Here is a 27,789-nt window from a genome sequence, read left to right on the forward strand (position 1 = left end):
TGTACCTTGTCTAGAATAGTTGCCTACATCTATAATTGACAGATAATTAAGCTTACCACGATTAAACCACAACTTAAACTGTACTATGCTTTTCATTAAGGTGCTCATGTGGCTACTGCGAGCACATGGACACTGGTCCTGAAAGACTATGTTGTAAGGAGGTTAGGCAGGTTTGTAAAAGAAGTGCAGAGAATGGGTATCATGTTATTAATCAGCCTATAAATGACACAGCAGCAGAGTAGAACTGAAGAACAAACTCTGACTTCAAAAAACCTTAACATTTGTAATACAGTGCCTATGTGTTAATACATTACATAAAATATACTACAGTCTAGAATAAATTACTAATACTAGAGTAAAATAGTAAAACTACAAAATTGTTACATTATTTTTTTTATATAGGTTGTTGATAAATGTGCAGAAGCAGAACTGCAACCTGGATGCATGACTCAACACCCAGGTTTTGAAGTGGTCTGCTTGAACCCATGGGTTCTTCAAGTTGAATACGCATCCTTGGTCCAGTATTATGACGACTATGACCAAGATGTTTTTACTATAGAAGAGTAAGACAATAATCATATCTGCAACAGTCAGTTTCTGTTCTGCAAACAATGCATTATTATCTTGTTTCCTTTTTTTGTCTTTAAGCGATATCGTCACACCGCCTACAGGACCTTTGTCAGATGGTGTTGGGGCTACTTGGGAAGAAAAATACGTGTTGTCCTCCCATCATGTGTTGTTGTTAAAATTCACATCAGAGAGATACACAGGCTTCAAGCTACCTTTGTCAGGGTTGGCAAGGGAGGAACTCAAGTGCAGACAGGAGTCGGGTTACACAGAGGATTTATTATATACAAAAAGGGGAAAAACAAAACCCACGAGGGGGAAAACAAGGACTAGGGTAGACACTAAATAATTTAACAAAAACTGAGTAGACAAGGTAAACAAGGACTCTAAACAGGAGAACACGAACTACAAATAAACACTCACTGCTAGACAAAAGACTTCTTAGAGGGGTTTCAAGGACAAGATATCTCAGGAGGCTGACAGGTAGGAACACATAAGTTGAACAGTTAGAGGAAACAATCACAATGAACGACGCAAGACAGAGCACACTAGGAGATCTAAATAGGGGAACAATTAAGACACGACAGGTGGCACAGATACGACAATCACGACACAAGACTAGGATAACAAGGGGGGCGGGGCAAGGGAACGAGACAACACAAGCACATGGCCCAAAGACAAGGCCATGTGCTTGAACACAAAACACGGGTCGGCCATGATCCTGCCTCAAGACTAGGAAAAATCAAGGACACGAGGGCAGAATCATGACAGAACCCCTCCCTTAAGGAGCGGCTTCCAGACGCTCCTCAAGGGAACATCAAACACGGGACATGACTGACATGACAGACTGGGACACAGACACAAACCAACAAGACATGACAAATAATAACAACGGCAAACATGAATACACAATGGCAGGGTTAGGGTGGCAAATAAAAAAAAAAACAAACAGGGAAGGGGAGGAGGCGGGAGCACAAAGTTCATGGGGGACAGACCAGGGTGGGTGGGAGGGGTAGGGATCTTAGGAGGACAGGACGAAGGCTGACGACGGGGGGTACGGGCAGGTCTGGGTGGTGAGGGGTGGGGAGGGGTCTCGGGACAACTGACAGAGGACATGACAGGAGCAGACACGGGACGCGGGGCATCACTTACGGGATGCGGGGAGACGACAGCTGGACACGGGGGAACAACATCTACTGGACACGGGGAGACAACAGGACACGGGACATCTACGGGACACGGGGCTACATCAACAGGACACGGGGCAACACTCACGGGACACGGGGAGACGACATCTACGGGACACGGGGAGACGACATCTACGGGACACGGGGAGACGACATCTACGGGACACTCGGGATTTCTGGGGACTGGGTCAGGGGACAAGACAGGACTGACGGGGACTTCTAGGATCTGGACAAGACGAGAAAAATAATCTGAGAAGGCTTTAGCAGCTAGGATAACTGGCATCTCCTTACGAGATGAGACAGACTGTACTAGAGTCTTTGCTGCAGAGTCGGCCGCGGCTCTCTCCTCCGCTCTCACGACTGCAGACTTGCATACAGCTCTCTTCTTTGCCGGCTCGGGCACGCCAGCGCTCACCGCTGCTGGTTCGGGCACGCTCACCGCTGCTGGCTCGGGCACGCTCACCGCTGCTGGCACGGGCACGCTCACCGCTGCTGGCACGGGCACGCTCACCGCTGCAGGAGGAGACAAAGTCGCAGGACCGGAAGACCCCTTCTTCTTCCTCTTCCTCCTTGGCCGCGGTGCAGAGGCCACAGCTGGATCAGAGACGGGTTGGGGGAGTTCGGTCTTAGGCAGGGCAGACTCTGATGCCGACGCCGACGCCTCCGAGGCTGACTCCCACGACAATCGTCTCCCTCGCTTCATGGGGAGACTGCTGGCTGTGGAAGGCGCCTCAGGACTCTGGGGGGGACTTGCCTGATCCCCCAGGGTTGCCACGGCCAGGACACGACCCTCTGGGATTTCTGGCAGCTGGGCTGACGGTGGGGACCTCGAGGGGAAAACCTGCGGCTCTCCCTGGGATATACCCTCCCATAGCCGGGCATAGTTTTGAAGGATCCACACCCCCTCGGGCGAGTATGGGAGGGTGACCCCCTTCCTGTCGGTGGGGGATGGCGTCCAGCATTGCCGGCGGAACTCCAACAAGTGTCGAAGCTCGGCGGTCCTCCTACCTGCTGAGTTCCCTTTTGGTCGGTTCATTCTGTCAAGGTTGGCAAGGGAGGAACTCAAGTGCAGACAGGAGTCGGGTTACACAGAGGATTTATTATATACAAAAAGGGGAAAAACAAAACCCACGAGGGGGAAAACAAGGGCTAGGGTAGACACTAAATAATTTAACAAAAACTGAGTAGACAAGGTAAACAAGGACTCTAAACAGGAGAACACGAACTACAAATAAACACTCACTGCTAGACAAAAGACTTCTTAGAGGGGTTTCAAGGACAAGATATCTCAGGAGGCTGACAGGTAGGAACACATAAGTTGAACAGTTAGAGGAAGCAATCACAATGAACCGACGCAAGACAGAGCACACTAGGAGATCTAAATAGGGGAACAATTAAGACACGACAGGTGGCACAGATACGGCAATCACGACACAAGACTAGGATAACAAGGGGGGCAGGGCAAGGGAACGAGACAACACAAGCACATGGCCCAAAGACAAGGCCATGTGCTTGAACACAAAACACGGGTCTGCCATGATCCTGCCTCAAGACTAGGAAAAATCAAGGACACGAGGGCAGAATCATGACAACCTTCACTACATCCACAATAGCAAGTGATATGCATGTACAACTGTATGTAATAAATAATGACAAAGGACTTTAATTACACTTGATGTTTCATTTATTACATTTTAAAGATTAATTTTAACACTAAAAATTACACACTCTCTCTCTCACACACGATGGAAGCCTTCAACTGAGGAGGTCTGATGGTGAGGGCTCAGTTTTGCCACATCTTTCAGGAGGCGCTGGTTTATCATCAGGTCGCAAAACCGTTCAAAAGCTTTAGTGCCTAATAAAGACAGTGAGTCAGGGCCGGCCCGAGGCATAAGCGAACTAAGCGGCTGCTTGGGGCCCCCTCGCCACCAGGGAGCCCCCCCAATAATAATAATTATTTTTTGTTACAATTAAATAACTTAAACAAGTGATATGAATGAATAATGAACGAATAAATGAATAATTCAAGACAAAAAAAAAACTTATTTACCAACAACTGCTGCTGTGTCTGCTAGCGGTTGAGTCATGTGCAATTGCACACAGACACCTCGCTTGCATTGACAATTCGCGCTGGCGCGCAAGTGGGCGTCACTGTTATAAATGATAAGCCATGTCACAAAAAGGATGTATCCGTCTGGTGCCGAAAAGAGAAAGAAGAAAATGACATAACGTTGGCTTGTCGCTGGATGTTCGAGAGTCTCAAATTTAGGGACCGTCTCTAAAGTTACATGCGATATTGGGATACACTTTTCTAACGTCAGGAGAATTTGAGGACAATGACTTACAGTCATAAAAACAACTGTAATTGTTCATCTAGGTGTCAGCTATAATGCACAATTGAATATAATGTTGAATATTTATTAAAATAAACTGTAAAGTATATGTAAATTATGCCACTTTTTCACATGGGCTCAAAGGCAAATTTGATCTAAGTAGCATATGAGGAGAAAGACTTGCAGTCACTGTATACATTTTTAATATATATTAAAATAAATTATAAATAATTTAGGTAAAAACGAGGCCCGTTTATCCCTTTCAGGCACATTCCTGTTAAAGTTTTTTTTTTTTTTCAGGTTCCCTTACGAAAATGACCCATGGTTTTAACAATAACACCACAAATCATCGTTCTTGTAGCCATGGCAACTGCAAATTAACCATGGTTTTGTTACTTAAAATAATAATTTGCCAAGTATTAATATACTGTAATATTTTTTTTTGGTGTTGTTGTTATAAAAACAGACCTAAGCCATCAATAGTCTTTAAATTGACTTCATATAAATTATTGCATTATATAAAAAAAATATTAGGCAATAATGATTGGTTAATAATAACATTGTTAAAATACATATTGTAGGCACATAAAAAATAAACAATTTATGTACATGTTATTACAAATGCCTGCACAGGGAGCCAAATGCCATGTAATTGCTGCTGTTACATTTTTGCTATAGATGACACAGCCTTTATAATTTCTTCAACAAAAAACGGGCATATCACAACCCTTACAAAAATAAACCATGGTTTTATCATAGTAAAACTGCTTAAAGGGTTAGTTCGCCCAAAAATGAAAATTACGTCATTAATAACTCACCCTTATGCTGTTCCAAACATGTAAGGCCTCCTTTTATCTTCAGAACACAGTTTAAGATATTTTAGATTTAGTCCGAGAGCTCTCAGTCCCTCCATTGAAGCTGTGTGTACGGTATACTGTCCATGTCCAGAAAGGTAAGAAAAGCATCATCAAAGTAGTCCATGTGACATCAGAGGGTCCGTTAGAATATTTTGAAGCATCGAAAATACATTTTGGTCCAAAAATAGCAAAAACTACGACTTTAATCAGAATTGTCTTCTCTTACGTGTATGTTGTGAGAGAGAGTTCAAAACAAAGCAGCTGGATATCCGGTTCGCGGACGAATCATTCAGTTCACCAAATCGAACTGAATCGTTTTAAACGGTTCGCATCTCTAATACGCATTAATCCACAAATTACTTAAGATGTTAATTTGTTTCATTTGGCTGACACTCCCTCGGAGTTCAAACAAACCAATATCCCGGAGTAATTCATTTACTCAAACAGTACACTGACTGAACTGCTGTGAAGAGAGAACTGAAGATGAACACCGAGCCGAGACAGATAACGAACAATAGACTGACTCGTTCACGAGTGAAGAACAGGTTGCATCGGTGTTCGGATCATCAGTAGTTCTTTCGGACAGTTCGATTCAATGAACCGGTTGAAGAGAACGGTTCACCGGTTCTTTTGCGCTCGACGTAATGGCGTCATTTGCGATGATTGCCCTTGATTCAAGCCTTCGGTTTACTCGTGCTCATAATACTAGCACAGAATCAGTTCAGTTCAGACGCTCTGTGTGTCGGTCTGCTTCACGCTGAATCACACATGCGCAGTATCATCAGTTTCACGAATCGGACGCATCTGACAGAAACGATTCTTCACTCGTGAATGAGTCAGTCTTTTGTTCGTTATCTGTCTCGGCTCAGTGTTCATCTTCACAGCAGTTCAGTCAATGTACTGTTTGAGTACATGAATTACTCCGGGATATTGGTTTGTTTGATTAAATAAATTAGTCATAATAAAGTTATAGCCAGAGGTAAATGTTGAATGGTACAATTGTAATTAGTAAATAATACAATTTATTCTTTTACTTTTTTTATTTGATTGAAGTTCTATTTTCACCTCTATTGTAGTTGTTTATTTTCCATCATCATATTTGAGGAAGGGGGGCACAACAATACAATCCTGCTGTCCTGATGTCATCAGTGACTCCTGAAAAGCTAGCAAGGAACAATTTTGAGGTCATTGTTGTACAATTGTCATTGTTGAATCCTAGCTGTTCTTATGTTTGCTTTCATTATTTAAGTTTTTAACTATTTGTAGCATTATATTTTTTATTATATTAATATTTGTCTATTTTGGTTTCATTTAAAAGATTTGCACATTTAATGCACATTTGCATTTGGACATTTGCAAATTATTTATTTCATGTTTTGTGACAGTTTGTATTCAGAAGTTTAAGAGTAAATTATATTATTTACGTATGGATTTTTATTTATTTATTTTGTATTTATACATAACCTCACTGTATTCATTTATAATGTAACATTATAGTGTGACATTTGTGTCAATAATCTTGAAGCACAGGTGACTCCACATGGTGGGAGGGGGGTCCCCAAATCAAATTCTGCTTAGTGCCCCCAAGAGGCTAGGGCCGGCACTGCAGTGAGTCCTTATCAACATATAACTGTAATGTAATTGTTATGGCTGGAAATATCAATATAGATTATTAAATCCCATTGCATCTGTATATCACTATGGCACTTGAATTCAACAGACTGTTGTCAATTTTAACCTTTAATATTATAGTCATGGCTTATAAAAAAAAAATCAATCGTTTCACTCTTAGCAGAATCAGTATTCTAGTTTTCTAGTTTTAGATTTCAGTATTATAGTTTTTAGTTTATAGTTATCTTCATGTTTATTACCAAATTAGACTAATCATGTAGCATTAGGAATCAACAAAATCCTTACTTGGTGTCAGCCAAGCTCGCATCTCAAGAGGTGGGTGGGCGCAGACTGGGAACAAGTCGCTGTTATGGTGGTGCACATTTTGGACGTGGTTGGTGACAGACTTCCATTTTTCCACGGCTTCTTCTCCTGTCTTGGAAGAGCATGCACACCAGTAAAGGTGGTTGATGATCCTTCTCCTCCAGGCCAGAACCTCTCCACAACTACGCTCTTTCCCTAGTGCATCGATCTTCTTGGCGAGACCTTAAGTAGCAATTCCAGAAAATAAAATGAATTAAAATATTAAACTTTTATCAGTTCTTAAACCATAGTTCAAGTTCATTTGTGCTTGTGTCATTTGAGTCACAAGTTTTGATACTATGTTTCTGTTGTGTATATATCTGATTAATCTTAAATGCTGCCAAACAGTTACCCTTTGAGACATGCCAAGTATCGAAGAAATGCTTGATATCAGGTCGCTGCTCCCTCAGATACTTTTGTATCGAAGGATGCCGATCTGTGACGATAGCACCAACCCTTAAAGGAACACTCCACCGTTTTTTGAAATTGGGCTTATTCACATTATTTCCTACATTTAGATAGGTGGGCAAATGCATTTTTGTGTCAGTGCATGCATTGTTTTAGTTTGACTGGGTCGGCGTTAGCTTAGCTTAGCACAATGAATGGAATCCTTTGTTGCCAGCTAGCATGGCCTGAGTAAAAGTGATCAAAAAAATATAAAAAACCCCACCTAATTACTTCTTGTGGCCTGCGTATTCACAATGAGTACAAATAGCTTTCCAGATTAACACTAGGCGATTTCCTAGGCAGATATCGACTTGGGACTATATTATGGGGAAGCACAGGCGAAGCACTGCTACTTCGGCGCAGAGATATCACGCAACACATGAAATCCCACGACTTCCGTCAACATACCGGCGTGCAACGCGTCAAAAAAACAGAAGAAGAAGAACATACCGGCGTGACCTGCACCGAGTGTCTTCGCTTTTGGATGATTTATTTTGAGAAGTTACAGCAAACATGGTTATTACCTGCATAGCAAAAGGTTGTGAGAACAAGCAAAGGACATACACGAATGTAATGTTTCACAGAATTCCATCTAATGTGGAACTGAGAAATAAATGGCTAGCAGCTCTGGAGATCTGTAGTTCAATGCCTCTCAACAAAATAAAGCAGTATCGTGTTTGCGAAGAACATTTTGCACCAGAGGACTACTTTGAAAAAATGGAATATGGGTCCAGAAAGACGGTACTACGTCTGAAAGATACGGCAGTCCCATCTATTTTCAAAGCACAGGAAGAACAAAGTGCACATGTAAGTTGTCTTTTATTTCTCTTCCTTATGTTAATCTGTGTTTTTATTCAGATGTAAAATAGATGCTGCACTAGACTACGGATAGACTAGACTACGAACCTGTAAAATGAAATGACTGAGAGGTAAGTTAGCTAGCTATATTTCTCTCACCAAGTTAGACTCGGGAGTTTTAGTATAACTACTAGAGAGGAGAAGGCTATTAGCATTTTGACCAAAGGAGGTAGCAGAATGTTCTTCATTGTTTATGTAACACACACACACATACTGGTTTCCATGTTTGATGGGGACCAACTTTTTAATCATCACATGTGGGGACTACCCTTTCTAAAGGGTTTTGAGGTTTGAAAAAAATTAGGGACACTAACCATAGCTCTCTTAGCCTATACACGACTTCAGACAACTGAATTAATGAAGTAATGTCTTGACCATGCTTAATGGGGACTTCTGAAATATCGGGTGAACATGACTTACAGGGACCAAATTAGCATATTTTATGCATATCATTTGCATAATACACACACATTCCCATGATTTGAGGGGACCCTTGCACACACACTAATACGCACGTTCCCATGGTTTGAGGGGACCTTGCGCACACACTAATACGCACGTTCCCATGGTTTGAGGGGACCTTGCACACACACTAATACGCACGTTCCCATGATTTGAGGGACCCTTGCACACACACTAATAGGCACGTTCCCATGGTTTGAGGGGACCTTGCACACACACTAATACGCACGTTCCCATGGTTTGAGGGGACCTTGCGCACACACTAATACGCACGTTCCCATGGTTTGAGGGGACCTTGCACACACACTAATACGCACGTTCCCATGATTTGAGGGACCCTTGCACACACACTAATACGCACGTTCCCATGATTTGAGGGACCCTTGCACACACACTAATACGCACGTTCCCATGATTTGAGGGACCCTTGCACACACACTAATACGCACGTTCCCATGATTTGAGGGGACCTTGCGCACACACTAATACGCACGTTCCCATGATTTGAGGGACCCTTGCACACACACTAATACGCACGTTCCCATGGTTTGAGGGACCCTTGCGCACACACTAATACGCACGTTCCCATGATTTGAGGGGACCTTGCGCACACACTAATACGCACGTTCCCATGATTTGAGGGTACCTTGCGCACACACTAATACGCACGTTCCCATGATTTGAGGGACCCTTGCACACACACTAATACGCACGTTCCCATGATTTGAGGGACCCTTGCACACACACTAATACGCACGTTCCCATGATTTGAGGGGACCTTGCGCACACACTAATACGCACGTTCCCATGATTTGAGGGACCCTTGCACACACACTAATACGCACGTTCCCATGATTTGAGGGACCCTTGCACACACACTAATACGCACGTTCCCATGATTTGAGGGGACCTTGCGCACACACTAATACGCACGTTCCCATGATTTGAGGGACCCTTGCGCACACACTAATACGCACGTTCCCATGATTTGAGGGACCCTTGCACACACACTAATACGCACGTTCCCATGATTTGAGGGGACCTTGCGCACACACTAATACGCACGTTCCCATGATTTGAGGGGACCTTGCGCACACACTAATACGCACGTTCCCATGATTTGAGGGGACCTTGCGCACACACTAATACGCACGCTCCCATGATTTGAGGGGACCTTGCGCACACACTAATACGCACGTTCCCATGATTTGAGGGGACCTTGCAACAACAAATATTACAAATGACAAATAAAAGGCATTTTACTGCATTTGATATTTTGCTCTTAAAATGGGTTTAATCCACAAAGTAAAATTTAAATGTTTATTAGTAGTACAAAAGTTAAAACTTTGAAATTTCACTTTATTTTATGTGGATCTATACTGTAGTGAGTCCTGCAAACGGTTCTAGTGATGCAAAGCTTCATTCTCGCACAAAAGCCCAGTTTCACAGACAGATTACCAGGAATAGGCCTTACTTAAATTAGGGTATAGACAGAGGTGGGTAGAGTACCCAAAAACTGTACTCAAGTAAAAGTCAAAGTAGGGCTGCAACTAACGATTATTTTGATAATCGATGAATCTGTCGATTATTTTTACGATTAATCGATTAATCGGATTATGTACTTATATTTTAGTTTTTTCCATTTTTTCCCCAAGTAAATTATTAATAAAGGGTCTTTATCATTCAGCATAGATTTTTAAGAGATTTTAACCATTTTGCATTGTCATATCCTCATCAAAAATATACCTGGAGTTGTTTTATTATGTTAGTAATCCTTTGTCGAACTCTTCTGCAATCAAAACACTGACCCATACTCTAGCAAAATTCACAAGGAGATTTCAAATATTGTTTTCACCATGGCAGTCCTTAGAGCTCCTAAAGTAGTTTAACATCCCAAACAAAGCTTAAGGAATCTTTGAGAACATATTTTCATGAAGTATAAGGATGAAACAGAATAAAATTGCAGTGCATTGCATTTTATTATTTACTGGGAAAAAGCTTTATAGCTTATGCTGTGAAATTGTAAACAATCCTTCGAAAAAAAGTGCCAATGGCATGAAACCTGAATGGAACTCACAATTTAAAGTAAAATCCATCAGAAGTTTGTCCAGAAAAAAAAAAAAAATTGGGACACACACAAAAAACCTGCTGTGTGAAAAAGAGCAGTGAATACTTAGGTAAATGTTTGAGTATATTTAAAATGCACTTCTTTTCTCTCTCATTCAGTCATAATTAGGCTGCAAGCCTGAATTATGAACTGGTAAACGACAAACTGATCACATAACATGTTTGTAAAGCTTTAAATGTTAACTGTTAAAAAGCAATGTTATCAGCTTTTACGACTAAACTTTTGCAAACAACCTTGTACTGGAGAATCTGCACAAATAAAATTCTTAGGGGACGTTCACATATCGCACCTAAAAACGCGTGGAAAACGCTAGTCGCGCCGCTTTCTCCTTCTTTCCAAAGCGCTCGGGCAGAAGCGCCCCTGGGGCGTCTGCCTTTGCTAAGCAACCATGACGTGCTCTCTCCATGACGTGCCCTCTCCATGAAGACCCGGAAATTTCAGCAAAGGATAAATGGATGCGGTGTGGACGCGCCTGGAAAAACGGGCGCATCGCACCGCGTGCGTGTCGCGACCGCGTCGCTTCCATTATGAGAGTGCATACTGCGCGCCTACATAGGAAATAACGAACTTGAGCACGCAAAAGACACGATATGTGAACGGCCCCTTAAACAGTTCAGTAGTGCAGAGTTTACAGGTTACTCTTCATTTTGAAGGCTCAAAGTAAAGTTCTCCCACTTCCCGCTGAATGCTGCAGAGACGCTGTTCGGGAAGCACGTGACATAAAACGAGGCCAGCTATTGGCTATTCGCTACTTCACCTGCTGTACTGGCTGAGTAAAACCTCCGGTGGCTCATTACTGCCACACTTTGGTCACTGCAGATTTGAAATATGCACGAAATGAGCCGCTTATGGCAAATAAAATTTATTTAGCGACGAATCGATTACTAAATTAGTTGACAACTATTTTAATAATCGATTTTAATCGATTAAATCGATTCGTTGTTTCAGCTCTAAGTCAAAGTACTAGTCTTGAATAGTTACTTGAGTAAGAGTATCGGATAAAAAATCTACTCAAGTGGTTAGTTACTAGTTACTTTGGGTCATATATACTGAGCCTATTTTTATTAAGATATATAGATAAAATGTATGTAATGTATATGTGTGTGTATAAATGTATATATTTCATCAGCCTTTACTCCAATTTATGTAATTTATTATAAAACCCTGTCTGTTTACTTAAGTAACAGATATGTGTGTCATGGCATAACATATTTTTAATACGCCTGACTTTATATTAAAAGTCTACAATCTACGGTCTACAATCAGTGAGCGAGTGAAGGAAGCACCGGCATTTCAGCGATGACTCATCTGAACACCTCTGATTGGCCATTGCATTCATAAGCTCAACAGAATCGTCTGTGATTGGTTAATGTGCAGCGCTGTAAAAACGCGTCTGTCTCTGGCTCAGCACCAGCAAGCGATCACAGATCTGAATTTAGCAGCTGATGATATGACTTGCTGAACGTACTCGCACCGGTGTGATTGTATTAAAATTAATAAAATCTTAATCAGCTATTTTTTGTCTTTTGGAAGCTGCATTCAACTTGACTCTCCTCTGTTATAAGCCACACACGTACAACAACAAACTAATGTCACAGTGGTATCTTGTACTGTAATCGAATGTAGCCCAAGTTATTACCTGTTAAACAGTAGACAACACACGCGTTCATCTAATAAGGATCTCCATCGCAAGCAAATAATAACCTTTGCAGATTTGCTTTCAATTCAGTGCAGTTCCATCGCCACGTTTTCAACGCTGCTAATCTGAAACGTTACAACTCTGAGTGAACCGCTTCAGACGCTCAGCGCGTGCGGCAGGGAACTGAACGAATCATTCAAACTGATTCATGAACCAATTCACTCGTTTGCCAACTGGTTTGAGCAAGCCTTTGAACAGAATTGACTCAAAAGAATGAATCATTCGCGAATGGCCATCGCTCATTTCCCAGAGAAAAGTAGACGGCGCGTTTGGAATAAACTGAAGCATTTACAACATTTATTGCATTAAGATAAAGTAACGAGAGGAGCGTAACCCACAGTAACGAAGTAAAAGCACAGATTTTTCCCAAAAAAATTTACTCAAGCAAGAGTATAAAGTCTTTAAATATACTCCGAAAAGTATTAGTTACCCCCAAAAATTACTCAAGTAAATGTAACGAAGTAAATGTAACTCGTTACTACCCACCTCTGGGTATAGAAACAGCTTCTATTAAAATGCCTTAGAAAAAAACATTACTGGTTTGCATTTTGAGACAAAACAATGGCACTGACATGTTTTACAAATCCTTCAGTGCAAGTTATCTTCAGTTAGGATGACTCTAAGTTGCATTTTGCACATGTGAATACAAAGGATTTAACATAGTGAATGATTGCCTGTATATGTTCCAACTCATATCATACCCACAAGTCAAACATTTAAACCTTTCCACTTCGAACTATTCTTTCTTTAAATTATTTTAAAGTACTCAAGTTCCCAAGCTTGTTTTTAAGGAGGTGACTTTCCTGGCATTGTGAATCAATCTTCCCAGTTCTCGCATCTTCTCCCACACACATTGTTTATTCTTATCTGATAGCCCACCTTTGTTCAACAAGTGCTGCCCAATATCAGTAATTACTCTGTCATTTTTTATTATATCTGTGATTGGGTCAGGATTCATGGCACTGATTACTCCCCACAGTTGTTTGGTCATGTTTGAAGGCACAGGCCCTGTGTAGGTACACATGGACTGAACACGGTTTTTTCCTGGTTTGGGAGGGTCTGATTGTGGTTGAAGTCTACAAGTACGCATGTGTCTCCACAGGACCTTTCTTGTAAAAAGTCCTTGACAGTATGCACAATGCATGAAATCTTCTCCCTGCACTTCTTTACGTGGTCGTTTAAATGGCACTAGTTCCCCCTTTCCTGACTCCATAACAGCTGCATTGTGAGCATAGTTTCCTCTGTTGCGAATATAATCAAGCTGGTTTTTCCTCTCCTTTGAACCCTTTGGAAAGCTTAGAGCTCTAGCCACATCAGACTTATTTTCATGTGAACTTTCTAGATGCCTTGCCATCTTAGCATAGGGTTTACTGCAGTACAAGCAGTAATGTCTCTTGTTGTACACTCTAGCACCATCTCTTTTTTGGTATGCACTAACAACTATTCCGTCTGTTGTGTTCTGACTTGAACTGGGTTCTTCTCCTGTTCCAGATGCTTCAGACGCAACATTGTGCATTTTGTCTGACGTTGTGGTGTCACAATCAGGGCAACTCACTGAGCCAGACTGATCAATATCCAGTTCATCAAGAAGCCAACGTTTTGCCTGGTTTAGTGTAAGGCTAACATCACCGTCACTTTCAGAAGTGGTATCTGGAACATAATCATCGGAACTCTCTGGTGTAGAATCAAAGACACACAACGTTTATTGTTCCTCATGGGGACCAGATTCATCTAATCTCACACAACATCTCAACTCCCAACACTGAGCGACCAAAAGTGTGTTGTGGGGACGTCGTGAGTGAAAATTTTAAAAGCACCAATTAACCAAGAAAAACTTACTTGTGAAGGACAAAACTGGCCCCAAATATTCCACTACCTCTAACCTACTGGACACATGTTGATAAACTGTTGAGGGAACTAGTTTACAGCAGATACGCATCAAAATATGCACCAAAAACATGGAAAAAACTGACAGTAGACATAACTTTCCATTGATAAATGTGACCGTACCTGTTGAGGAGACCTGGTTTGACCAAAAGCATCATCCATTGGAGTCTGTGACTGGAGAGAAGCATCATCCACTGGAGTCTGTGACTGGAGAGAAGCATCATCCACTGGAGTCTGTGACTGGAGAGAAGCATCATCCACTGGAGTCTGTGACTGGAGAGAAGCATCATCCATTGGAGTCTGTGACTGGAGAGAAGCATCATCCACTGGAGTCTGTGACTGGAGAGAAGCATCATCCACTGGAGTCTGTGACTGGAGAGAAGCATCATCCACTGGAGTCTGTGACTGGAGAGAAGCATCATCCACTGGAGTCTGTGACTGGAGAGAAGCATCATCCACTGGAGTCTGTGACTGGAGAGAAGCATCATCCACTGGAGTCTGTGACTGGAGAGAAGCATCATCCATTGGAGTCTGTGACTGGAGAGAAGCATCATCCACTGGAGTCTGTGACTGGAGAGAAGCATCATCCACTGGAGTCTGTGACTGAGAGAAGCATCATCCACTGGAGTCTGTGACTGGAGAGAAGCATCATCCACTGGAGTCTGTGACTGAGAGAAGCATCATCCACTGGAGTCTGTCACTGGAGAGAAGCATCATCCACTGGAGTCTGTGACTGGAGAGAAGCATCATCCACTGGAGTCTGTGACTGGAGAGAAGCATCATCCACTGGAGTCTGTGACTGGAGAGAAGCATCATCCACTGGAGTCTGTGACTGGAGAGAAGCATCATCCACTGGAGTCTGTGACTGAGAGAAGCATCATCCACTGGAGTCTGTGACTGGAGAGAAGCATCATCCATTGGAGTCTGTGACTGGAGAGAAGCATCATCCACTGGAGTCTGTGACTGGAGAGAAGCATCATCCATTGGAGTCTGTGACTGGAGAGAAGCATCATCCATTGGAGTCTGTGACTGGAGAGAAGCATCATCCATTGGAGTCTGTGACTGGAGAGAAGCATCATCCACTGGAGTCTGTGACTGAGAGAAGCATCATCCACTGGAGTCTGTCACTGGAGAGAAGCATCATCCACTGGAGTCTGTGACTGGAGAGAAGCGTCATCCACTGGAGTCTGTGACTGGAGAGAAGCATCATCCACTGGAGTCTGTGACTGGAGAGAAGCGTCATCCACTGGAGTCTGTGACTGGAGAGAAGCGTCATCCACTGGAGTCTGTGACTGAGAGAAGCGTCATCCACTGGAGTCTGTGACTGGAGAGAAGCGTCATCCATTGGAGTCTGTGACTGGAGAGAAGCGTCATCCACTGGAGTCTGTGACTGGAGAGAAGCATCATCCACTGGAGTCTGTGACTGGAGAGAAGCATCATCCACTGGAGTCTGTGACTGGAGAGAAGCATCATCCATTGGAGTCTGTGACTGGAGAGAAGCATCATCCACTGGAGTCTGTGACTGAGAGAAGCATCATCCACTGGAGTCTGTCACTGGAGAGAAGCATCATCCACTGGAGTCTGTGACTGGAGAGAAGCATCATCCACTGGAGTCTGTGACTGGAGAGAAGCATCATCCACTGGAGTCTGTGACTGGAGAGAAGCATCATCCACTGGAGTCTGTGACTGGAGAGAAGCATCATCCACTGGAGTCTGTGACTGGAGAGAAGCATCATCCACTGGAGTCTGTGACTGAGAGAAGCATCATCCACTGGAGTCTGTGACTGGAGAGAAGCATCATCCATTGGAGTCTGTGACTGGAGAGAAGCATCATCCACTGGAGTCTGTGACTGGAGAGAAGCATCATCCACTGGAGTCTGTGACTGGAGAGAAGCATCATCCATTGGAGTCTGTGACTGGAGAGAAGCATCATCCATTGGAGTCTGTGACTGGAGAGAAGCATCATCCATTGGAGTCTGTGACTGGAGAGAAGCATCATCCACTGGAGTCTGTGACTGAGAGAAGCATCATCCACTGGAGTCTGTCACTGGAGAGAAGCATCATCCACTGGAGTCTGTGACTGGAGAGAAGCATCATCCACTGGAGTCTGTGACTGGAGAGAAGCATCATCCACTGGAGTCTGTGACTGGAGAGAAGCATCATCCACTGGAGTCTGTGACTGGAGAGAAGCATCATCCACTGGAGTCTGTGACTGAGAGAAGCATCATCCACTGGAGTCTGTGACTGGAGAGAAGCATCATCCATTGGAGTCTGTGACTGGAGAGAAGCATCATCCACTGGAGTCTGTGACTGGAGAGAAGCATCATCCACTGGAGTCTGTGACTGGAGAGAAGCATCATCCACTGGAGTCTGTGACTGGAGAGAAGCATCATCCATTGGAGTCTGTGACTGGAGAGAAGCATCATCCACTGGAGTCTGTGACTGAGAGAAGCATCATCCACTGGAGTCTGTCACTGGAGAGAAGCATCATCCACTGGAGTCTGTGACTGGAGAGAAGCATCATCCACTGGAGTCTGTGACTGGAGAGAAGCATCATCCACTGGAGTCTGTGACTGGAGAGAAGCATCATCCACTGGAGTCTGTGACTGGAGAGAAGCATCATCCACTGGAGTCTGTGACTGAGAGAAGCATCATCCACTGGAGTCTGTGACTGGAGAGAAGCATCATCCATTGGAGTCTGTGACTGGAGAGAAGCATCATCCATTGGAGTCTGTGACTGGAGAGAAGCATCATCCACTGGAGTCTGTGACTGGAGAGAAGCATCATCCACTGGAGTCTGTGACTGGAGAGAAGCATCATCCACTGGAGTCTGTGACTGGAGAGAAGCATCATCCATTGGAGTCTGTGACTGGAGAGAAGCATCATCCATTGGAGTCTGTGACTGGAGAGAAGCATCATCCATTGGAGTCTGTGACTGGAGAGAAGCATCATCCACTGGAGTCTGTGACTGGAGAGAAGCATCATCCACTGGAGTCTGTGACTGGAGAGAAGCATCATCCACTGGAGTCTGTGACTGGAGAGAAGCATCATCCACTGGAGTCTGTGACTGGAGAGAAGCATCATCCACTGGAGTCTGTGACTGGAGAGAAGCATCATCCACTGGAGTCTGTGACTGGAGAGAAGCATCATCCACTGGAGTGGAGTCTGTGACTGGAGAGAAGCATCATCCACTGGAGTGGAGTCTGTGACTGGAGAGAAGCATCATCCATTGGAGTCTGTGACTGGAGAGAAGCATCATCCACTGGAGTCTGTGACTGGAGAGAAGCATCATCCACTGGAGTGGAGTCTGTGACTGGAGAGAAGCATCATCCATTGGAGTCTGTGACTGGAGAGAAGCATCATCCACTGGAGTCTGTGACTGGAGAGAAGCATCATCCACTGGAGTCTGTGACTGGAGAGAAGCATCATCCACTGGAGTCTGTGACTGGAGAGAAGCATCATCCATTGGAGTCTGTGACTGGAGAGAAGCATCATCCACTGGAGTCTGTGACTGGAGAGAAGCATCATCCACTGGAGTCTGTGACTGAGAGAAGCATCATCCACTGGAGTCTGTGACTGGAGAGAAGCATCATCCACTGGAGTCTGTGACTGAGAGAAGCATCATCCACTGGAGTCTGTGACTGGAGAGAAGCATCATCCACTGGAGTCTGTGACTGGAGAGAAGCATCATCCACTGGAGTCTGTGACTGGAGAGAAGCATCATCCACTGGAGTCTGTGACTGAGAGAAGCATCATCCACTGGAGTCTGTGACTGGAGAGAAGCATCATCCACTGGAGTCTGTGACTGAGAGAAGCATCATCCACTGGAGTCTGTGACTGGAGAGAAGCATCATCCACTGGAGTCTGTGACTGGAGAGAAGCATCATCCACTGGAGTCTGTGACTGAGAGAAGCATCATCCACTGGAGTCTGTGACTGGAGAGAAGCATCAGAGTCACCTGCTGCTCTGCTATTAGCAGCAATGCTGCTCTCCTGCAAGAGACAACACCAATAATGAGAAGATTTCACAACATGGAAACATGGGGGGGGGGGTAACATTTTACCCATTAGGCCAGGCATACAACCCCCACATTTAACCCTTAAATTGGTCTAAGAACATAAGACCTAATTATTCAATGTACTTAAAAAAATAAAATAAAAAAACACCGACCCTCAAGTCATAATGGTTACAGATTATTTTCATATTTCTAATAGATTCAAATTCTAATTTCTTCAACAACCAAAAATTAGTTATTTCTGCAACTTACTTGGGTTCTCCATGGGCAGTCGTCTCCCCCATAATCATATGTGATTTCTTCTCCTTCTTTAATGTCTTTCAGCGCAAATAAACACAGGTGTGCCTTTCCATTCACATCGATTTTCTTCATCTTACAATTTGGATGTTGGTGGTCATCGTTAACTAACCGCCCAAACGATCCATCTTCCCTAGATGCATCAATGCTTAAATTTGAGAGAAAAAAAAGGAAAAGGATAAATACAAGTGTTATAATGCATCAACACAAATCAGTGTCTTAGGCTGCATTTACACTGCATGGTTCAATTGACCCAATTCCAGTTTTCTTCATCCCATGTGGCACAGATCAGATAAGAGTCACCAGCGTTTAAGAAGGAAAATGAAGAGCATGGATTCCGATATAATCAGATCAGTTTCAGGCCTAATTCAGGACTAATTACCCCTTAGCTAACTGTTAACTGGTCAAACTATTTTCATAAGACAATGAATGTACTATTGAAATTGATTCACCAATGCCGTTTAAAATGCACACACTGGATAAGTGTCACTCTTAAAAAAAAATTTAAGCACGTTGTCAAAAAAAGGATACATTCCCAAAATCAGAATTGGTCATGAAGACCTGTAGTGTAAATGTGGCCTTATTTACTATGCTATAGCAAAAGGAATATAGCTTTGGTGCAATGTGACTTCTTACCACGTTTTCCCTCTCCACTTAAACTCGAACATAAAAACAGCACAGGATGGGTGGTAGAGTTTTCTTCTCCTCTCCATAATTGATCAACTCACCCCTGTACTCCACAATAAAATCTCCTTTGCAAAAGGAACCTTTTGCAAATAATCCACGTCCTGCAGATACAGCAAAAACATTTTCACCAAAAAAATTAATTAATAAATCTTGCAGAGATAAAGGGTGATAATTGTGCACACAGAACACATTAATAGTAGCTTATTTAAAATATTCTGCAACCTGGTTCCCAATTAACATAGAGTTTTTCTATTCCATACTCACAAGGTTATGGTTCCATATTTCGTAATTATCAAGTGATAAATCAGTCATACCAGACACCACCTTACCTTTCACCGCATTAATGTAGTTCACCTCTAATTTAGTTTTCTCAGACTTCATGACAACATGATGCATGGCATCCTTAAGAGGGCTGATTCGTGGTGGCATTTCAATCTGGAAATATATATATATATATATATATATATATATATATATATAAAATAAGTATAAAAAAGTATTTAAAAAAATTACACTGATTATGGAGAGATATGCAGAATTAAACTAAGGTGTTTATTAAGCAGATTTGATCTTTATTGTCATGCGACACTATTGTACTTACGTAATGCAACAGTTCATTACAATGTTACATTTATCAATGTGACAAATCAAAACTGAAGGTTACATAAATCTAGGACAATGTTAGCGTTTAGGGCCTCAACTCACTACATTAATTTAGGCCCTAATCTCTCACAAAATGACAATCTGTTCCTATATAATCCCAGGCCTTGAGAACTGCTGATTTGGACTATACTTATGGACGACCTCTCCATACAAACCCTGGTTTAGTTTAACTACTGTCATTACTACATCGAAGATTAACCTTAATCATTTGTTCATTTAAAGCTAACTTTACATACCTTTTTTATTTTGCTTCATTTCTCTCACGAGCCCAGTTAATTATATGATTAATATATAATTATAATTATATATTAATAATATGACATAAAAAAATAGGTTTTTGTTATACTAAAAACTTTTTTTTTTTTTTGGAGTAACATCTAAACAGTTTAATTTTATTTATTTTTTTTGTAAAAAACCATAGTTAATTTTTGTAATGCAATAACCCCTCCAGAACGCGATTTTAGCCCGTGACCAAACAAGAAATGTAACATTTCTTTAATATAAAAAAAGTAATAATTCCCCTTCCAGAACTAAAGCAAAATAGACAGAAAGCAACTTAATATGCAAAGAATCGCTACATTAGCAATCAGGCAGGCTGAAGATTTGATAAAGATTTTCACTCAAAAATGATTCTTAAATTGTATGATTATGCTAATTGAAAAACAGAGAAATATCACAGGCCATACATAGGCCTCAACAGTTAATTAGCACCACTGTTAACTAGCAAGCTAGCGACTTTAGATCTAATTAACCTAATTGGTTTTAAATGTGCTTACCTTTTATTTAACTTTTTGCTCTGCACAACTTCAGAATCTCCTGCAAACAATCTCCTCGAGTCGGTATCTCCTGTAAAGTCTTCTTATCGTCTGTCCGTGTGAAGTGTCCACTTAATACGCATATTTTCATATTGCTGCCGATATCGTTCCTAATGAGGACGAGGAAGTGGGCGGGGCCTACCATATATAGATAACGTGTGTGTGAAGAAGCGCGCGCAGTACCGCTGAGAAATGTTTGGGGGCGCAGCTGAGCACTCCCTTCACATTCACGGATAAACGTATGTTATGGGCCATCGCTGAAACTCCGCCCATCACCTTCAAAACAGCTCCTCTAATCATTTATATGGCTTTCCCTTATGGGGACCTGACTTTTGGTCCCCACAACGCAAGAGGTCCCCATGACGTGACTGTGTAAACAGCAGGGCCGTGCACAGACCTTTTGAGGGGCATGTGCTGAAACTGAAAAAGGGCACCCCCCCCCCCTCCTTTTATATCAAGATTATTTAGTAAGCCTGCATAAAAGGAAGAAATGGTCACATCTTCATGACAAATTCAGTAACACAAAATAATAGTCTCAAAAGCTTTAGATTTATTCACGATTAATAACGACCATAATAATAATATTAGATAATTAGATAATATAGATAAACAGGGTTTTAAGGGCTTCTTTAAACCTAATACAACAGCAACCTTCTGTGAGCCATGTATCTGGCAAAAATCTTATACTGTGGTGGACCAGGGATGTTGGTCTCTTGAAGGTCTCTTATTCACTACACTTTCCCTAAAATAAGCCAGCAATGAAAAAATAAATAAAAATAGTGAAAAGTACAGTTGCAGTGAAAAGCATTTCTGAAGGATCATGTGACACTGAAGAGTACTGAACTGGAGTAATGATGCTGAAAATTCAGCTTTGATCACAAAAAAAAATTACATTTTAAAATATTCAAATAGAAAACAGTTATTTAAAATTGTAAAAATATTACACAATATTACTGATTTTGCTGTATTTTGGATCAAATAAATGAAGCCTTGGAATGAATCATGAATTACATTCTGCATGATAAAATATAAAGATTTCAGTGATCTTCTGTAATTTTTTTTTTTTTAGTTACTACTACATTACTGTAGTAAAACAATGTTTTACAACATTTTATACATGTGAGGACGAGCGGAGAGTATACCATAACATGATTAGCCTAAATGTTAATAAATTAAGTGTATCAGCAATCATAAATCAAAAAAGAAATTTATTATCAGGTGACGAGGATCACTCGTCGCTTTGTGTAAGTTCCAGTACGAAACAGCACGGGGGCGCACCTGTTATGATTTTCCGATGGTAAAAACAAATTATATGTTGTTGTATTACTTATCAATTTATCGTTTTTGACCAGCGAATGTGTGCAAATGTTATTGTTTTTCTGTCCGTCATTAAAACGGCGACGGCGCCTGACGCTGCCGGGATCACATTACATTTTCTTCTAGGTTACAAATTAGTTTTTGTAGCTATATAGACGGAGCGCTCAGTTTTTCCTGTGGTAAAATGCATTTGGCCAAAATAGCATTTTATTAAAGATGAAATGCAACTGTATGCACAGGCTATTTAAGTGTTGGCTATGACTATGGCAAATGCTAGCCCTGTCTCTCAGGCGACGTCCCACATGTCTCAGTCAGTGAGTCAGTCAGACATCAAATAAATAAAATATGAGCCTTTATAGATATAGTGTTTAGTAGTACTTATTCAAACAACAAGATGTTTATTTACCCTTCGCAAAACTTTGTTCAGCTCAGGTGGTGTTTACTGTGCGGCTGCTGTGGAACTTCAGTTGATTCAATGAATATAGAGGGGGCGGAGTTATCAGCTTACTGACAGCTTGAGGATCGAATAAGATTTACACAAGCTCGTTTTAAGAACTTTCATTTGCTAAATATTTGTAAAACAGACAGACAGACGTAAAGGGTGACCAAAAGCATTGATAAAAAAAAAAAAAAAAAAAAAAACAACCACCAAAAAAAGGGCACTTCGGAGTGTAAGGGCAAAAAGGGCATGTGCTCTGCACAGGTTGAGCCCTACCTGTGCACGTGCCTGGTAAACAGACTCATGTCCCCACAACGTGATGAATACCAGAACACACACACACATATATATATATAAATAAATCGAGTACTGCAGAATGGATCAGCGCCGTGAAATCCTCTGTAGATGTGACACAACTTCGGGCACGCTCATCTTGATCTGACGTGTTGAGCCTGGTCATCAATGGCAAAAACATGTCCCACTCTCTACAGCACAGACACTCTATTTCCGTCGGCATAGATTGGCATATTCCCCCACATTCACACCACCAGTTCATGTTGGCTCTCATCCTCACGTCCTCAGGCTGTTGAGCGATCTCAACCTCCTCCTCCTGTCGTTTTCTTTCCAAAGCACGCAGCTCGTCTTCTGTAAACTCTGGTTCAAATAGGTATGGTTCTGGTTCTTGACTGTCTGAGAAGTTACCCTCTTCGTCTCTCTCAAAACCAGCCATGTTCATCGCCATTCGTGTACTGTAAGGAAAATAGCCAGGCAGCTACTATTCACGCCGGTATGTTGACGGAAGTCGTGGGATTTCATGTGTTGCGTGATATCTCTGCGCCGAAGTAGCAGTGCTTCCCCATAATATAGTCCTGATGCAAAAAATGAGACTTCAATCCTGGTCAGACGGTGGGGTGGTATTTTAGTATGCAAATTTATTCAAAGAATATAGGAAATGAGAATACAACTCATAACTTGCAAACAGATTAGTAAGTATTAAAATCAGCTTCAAATATAGAAAATACAAATCCCAAAATTAATATAGTTTTAAAAGCAATCCATGTATGATGGATGTTGCCCAATTAAAAGTAATACAAAATGCATTATAATATTCAAAAGTAATCAAGATGTTAAAAATAATAATACAAAGTATACAACAATACCCTGTATATCAAAAGTCAAAAGTTATAATAGTATTCATATAATAACAAATAATATAATAATAATCATATCTGAGATGAATAAAACCTGAGAGAAGTTCAAAGTATTCAAGTGAGCCCGGAATCAAAGATAAAGAAGGTGAGAAAAGACTAAGTCCAGCTAGAAGGGTCTAGGCTGAACTCAGTCTGAGCGAGAGTAAGGAGGGGTGAATTTGCCTCCTCTTATAGTCCTGCAAATCTGTATCAAACCCATGCCACGTCTCTGCAGCCACGTCTCAGACAGATATCAAAACATTTGTCATCTTTCTCCGAAAATACATACTAGCCCTTGCAGCCTAATTTCAGTTCCCTATTTCTTAAGGTCAGCAGATTGTTTGTTCAAAGTCCAACTGTCCTACCTCAGAAGATTAATCGTCTTGTTCTCTCTTATTAAGAACCCACAGGGGGGGTTGAAATGACTCCAAATAACAGACGTGTGATGGAATATAAACGTCTCTGAATCATGCGGTTTTTAGAAGTATAAACATTTCGTGGAAATCTTTTATCTTTAACTTTTCTTATTTCCATATTGGTATAGAAGTCTTCTAAGTCTAAAGTTCAGCTGAGGCCTTCAGCACAGGCTGTCCTGTACTTTTAAGCACGTAGCAAATGCACACATGACAGAAGTCAAAAATTGGGTTACACCAAGTCCCAAGTCAATATCTGCCTAGTGTCACGGGAGGAGCACAAGACAGACACAGTCTGGCCTCGGAGAGGCTTTTATTAACAGAAATCATAAAATAACACAGGGAATAAAAGTGGCCAAAGGGGGAAAGTGTCCAAAATAACAGGGAATCTGGTGTCCTCGTTGTGCTAGGGGTTTCGTGTGGGTCGGGCAGTGTTCATCGAGGAAGGGTCCAGGCAAGGGGCGGAGTCCGGCGGCCGCACGAGCTCCCCTCCTTGGTCCGGGGCGCGAGGGGCGGCGGCTTCTCCTAGCGGCAGCATCTCTGTCGTCGGCCGCGGCGCTGGTAGGGGATTGGCGGCCCGGCATCCTGGCCCGGCGGCCGTGTATACGGGTGCGGTTCCCATCCGGATCGCGGGTCCGGCAGCTCACGTCTCTTGTGGCGCGGGAGTCCCTCAACGCACCCTTCCTGGACCCACGAGGACACCAGCGTGCATGCACGGGGAAGAGACCGGTCTCCCTGAGGAGAGGCGCGTTGGGCTTTTAAACAGCGGCGGTGATGAGGCTCCACTTCCTTCAGGTGTGCCCCATCACACGCCGCCAGCCCTGACTCGTCCAGCGCCCCTCCTCACACACACCTACTCCAGTCGGGAGCCTGGTGAAGGGCGGCGATTTAGGACAGGGTGCCGGTGACAAACAGGGAGGAGGCAGCTGACTCGTCACACTAGGAAATCGCCTAGTGTTAATCTGGATCGCTATTTGTACTCGTTGTGAATACGCAGGCCACAAGAAGTAATTAGGTGGGGTTTTTTATATTTTTTTGATCACTTTTACTCAGGCCGTGCTAGCTGGCAACAAAGGATTCCATTCATTGTGCTAAGCTAAGCTAACGCCGACCCAGTCAAACTAAAACAATGCATGCACTGACACAAAAATGCATTTGCCCACCTATCTAAATGTAGGAAATAATGTGAATAAGCCCAATTTCAAAAAACGGTGGACTGTTCCTTTAACCCTGCTGATTCCAGGAACTGGAGGCTTCTCAAAAAACCTTCGCGTTCCATTCGTGGACTTGCACCCACTTCATTACTCTGAGAGATGAAATAAATATCAATTTAGCTGACAAGTAAATAGATACCATAATCCAAGACAATGAGTATGTTTACATGCACAATAATTTTACATTTTGATAATTATCAAAGTGTTGTGTTTTTATACACACTCATTGCGAGAAAGCCATACACAACAATCCCATTACAGATAGTAAATTGCATTTTTACCTGGATTAACTGAATGTCCACCTCCTTGTTGTCTTCCAGGTTCATCATCGTGTAGCTTCCATACTTGGCACAATGTCCTTCAGGGGGAATCAGAGTAGAACAGAAAATAGTTTAGGACATTACTGGTTTATTGACCAAAATTGTCACATTGAACAACATTTTAATCCAATTTATCTACAGTGTATTCCAAAATGCAAAATTCTTCAATGCTTCAGACATTTCATAATGCTTATACTGTGGTTGGAATGACAAGAGGAAACTGAATTTTGTTATTTTTCTCTCAAAATTAACAAACCTGGGGAATCAGCTCTCATGTCACCACCCAAGACAACGGCCTTTCCAGAATGCCTTGCCATCTCCAGCATTGTGTTTTGCTCAGTCCTCCAGTGCGATAAAATTGTTGGCTGGAGAAAGGTCTTCTGATGATTAAAAAACGTCCTGGGACATATACATTCCAGACAGAGTGCCGTCAGTACCTGGAAGATATCACATTACATAAGTATAAAAAATGTTTAACAATGACCAATTTCTACAATTTATTTTGTTTACACAAATGTCAAACCTTGTGGATCTGTATGTATGAAGCCCCACTGAAGGCTACTGCTGCCGACAAATGCAAATTCCCAGCCGGTGTACTCTGGATGTGTGGCTGGCTGTTCCACTTTGTTTTTTGGAGGCAGTGTGAACAGATCTATGCGATTTTGAAGCATAAAATGTATATGAACAATATACAAAATGCCAATAATACAATAAATAAAATTATATTTGTTATAATTTTGTTATAATTATAAAATTATATTAACAATTTGTCAGTGCTACATTTATGATCACCTGTGGGATGGATACAAATGTCCCATTTACACATTTCTCAACTGTGCAGGTATGGCAGCATGCTTGACACTTCTGAAACAGCTGTAGCAAATTCTCTTCATACACCATGTATTTCCTGGCTTTGTATAGTGGTTGGCAAACCCTGGACAATCATAACTCAGCAAATCAAATCATACTTTCTAACAAGGCATCTTGATTGATCATCTCAAACCTAACCTATATACCATGACATTTTTTAACATGTCTGAAGTTTTAGTGATAACCACATTTAGACTTACTTTTCAATGCTCTCTTGAGTGACATCAGGCTCATAGGTGACATCTGAACACTGGTTTGACGTGTATGTTGAGCTCTCATCGAACACAGTGTCTTCCATGCGTGGCCTTTTAATTGGTGTTGAAGTGAGACACGGCGCTCCAATACCTGTACCAACACTCACACCAACAGAGTGACCTAAAGGCTTCACCTGAACAGCTGAAAATGTCAACACACACATATGACAATCAAACACATGAAACAGCACAAGAAGACTATTACCAGTTAATACAATGAAGATAAACATAGCTAGTAGCCTATAACTTTACCTTTACTCCGTCTTTTCTGCTTGTGGGTTTCCGTTTGAACTGACACATTTTTCAAAGATGGTGCATGACATTGACAGGCCACATCACTTGATACAGGCTGTATAACAGGAAATGCATGTTATGATATGGGTACAAGGGCAAAAAAGATTGTGCAGGACTGCCAACTTTTGAGTTCAAATTGGAGTGAGAATTACGATTCAATTCATAAGTTTGAGATTATGATCTTGATTCAATATTGATTCGATTGGATTATATACAATTTTTTTTTTTTTTTGCAAGGAAAGAATATTATCTGAAATAATGTAAACTATACAGGGAAACCTGTCAGTTGGTATCAAAATTGACAACTTGTATATATGTCGATTTTTTTAATAATTGACAAATTGCATGAGACATGGTTCATTTCAATGGCATGGTTGTTCTATATCTTTCAAAATAAGTTACCCTTTGCGCACGCGCCAATTCACGCGCACTAAACATGTATTTAGTTTATTAAGCATAATATGACAAAGTTATGTTGGCAGCCCTGTATGATGTTCAACGTCTCAAGAGCTTGGTTGTAGCTAGTTCAACTAACCGTCAAACTTTGTGAGGTACCAACGGTGTACACTGAAGGGACAGCGTTATCTGTTCATGACAGATAT

At 41.9% G+C, this 27,789-nt stretch overlaps 1 protein-coding gene across 1 annotated transcript; it reads right to left on the reverse strand.

Annotated features, from left to right (window-relative positions):
* Positions 1-3,490: 3,490 nt before the first annotated feature.
* Positions 3,491-27,387, reverse strand: LOC113043683 (uncharacterized). The gene is made up of 9 exons (XM_026203196.1): positions 27,146-27,387; positions 26,840-27,035; positions 26,293-26,703; positions 26,026-26,206; positions 25,731-25,807; positions 25,464-25,541; positions 7,271-7,379; positions 6,862-7,101; positions 3,491-3,609 (listed from the first exon to the last, which is right to left on the reverse strand). The coding sequence occupies exons 4-9, from the start codon at positions 26,093-26,095 to the stop codon at positions 3,491-3,493; spliced, it is 693 nt and encodes a 230-aa protein (XP_026058981.1). The 5' UTR covers positions 26,096-26,206; positions 26,293-26,703; positions 26,840-27,035; positions 27,146-27,387.
* Between the last annotated feature and the right edge of the window lie 402 nt (positions 27,388-27,789).

This window comes from Carassius auratus, chromosome 25, assembly GCF_003368295.1.
Source record: "Carassius auratus strain Wakin chromosome 25, ASM336829v1, whole genome shotgun sequence".
NCBI classification, from domain to species: domain Eukaryota; kingdom Metazoa; phylum Chordata; class Actinopteri; order Cypriniformes; family Cyprinidae; genus Carassius; species Carassius auratus.

What these genes read in the sequence shown, in the direction of transcription:
- LOC113043683 (XM_026203196.1), bottom strand. Translation starts at nt 26,095, where the DNA reads ATGCTGGAGATGGCAAGGCATTCTGGAAAGGCCGTTGTCTTGGGTGGT. An exon ending in CATGAGAGCTGATTCCCCAG is followed by an intron (nt 25,808 to 26,025) that starts GTTTGTTAATTT and finishes TTCCCCCTGAAG; the next exon opens with GACATTGTGCCAAGTATGGA. An exon ending in GCGAGCTTGGCTGACACCAA is followed by an intron (nt 3,610 to 6,861) that starts GTAAGGATTTTG and finishes TGTCTTTATTAG; the next exon opens with GCACTAAAGCTTTTGAACGG.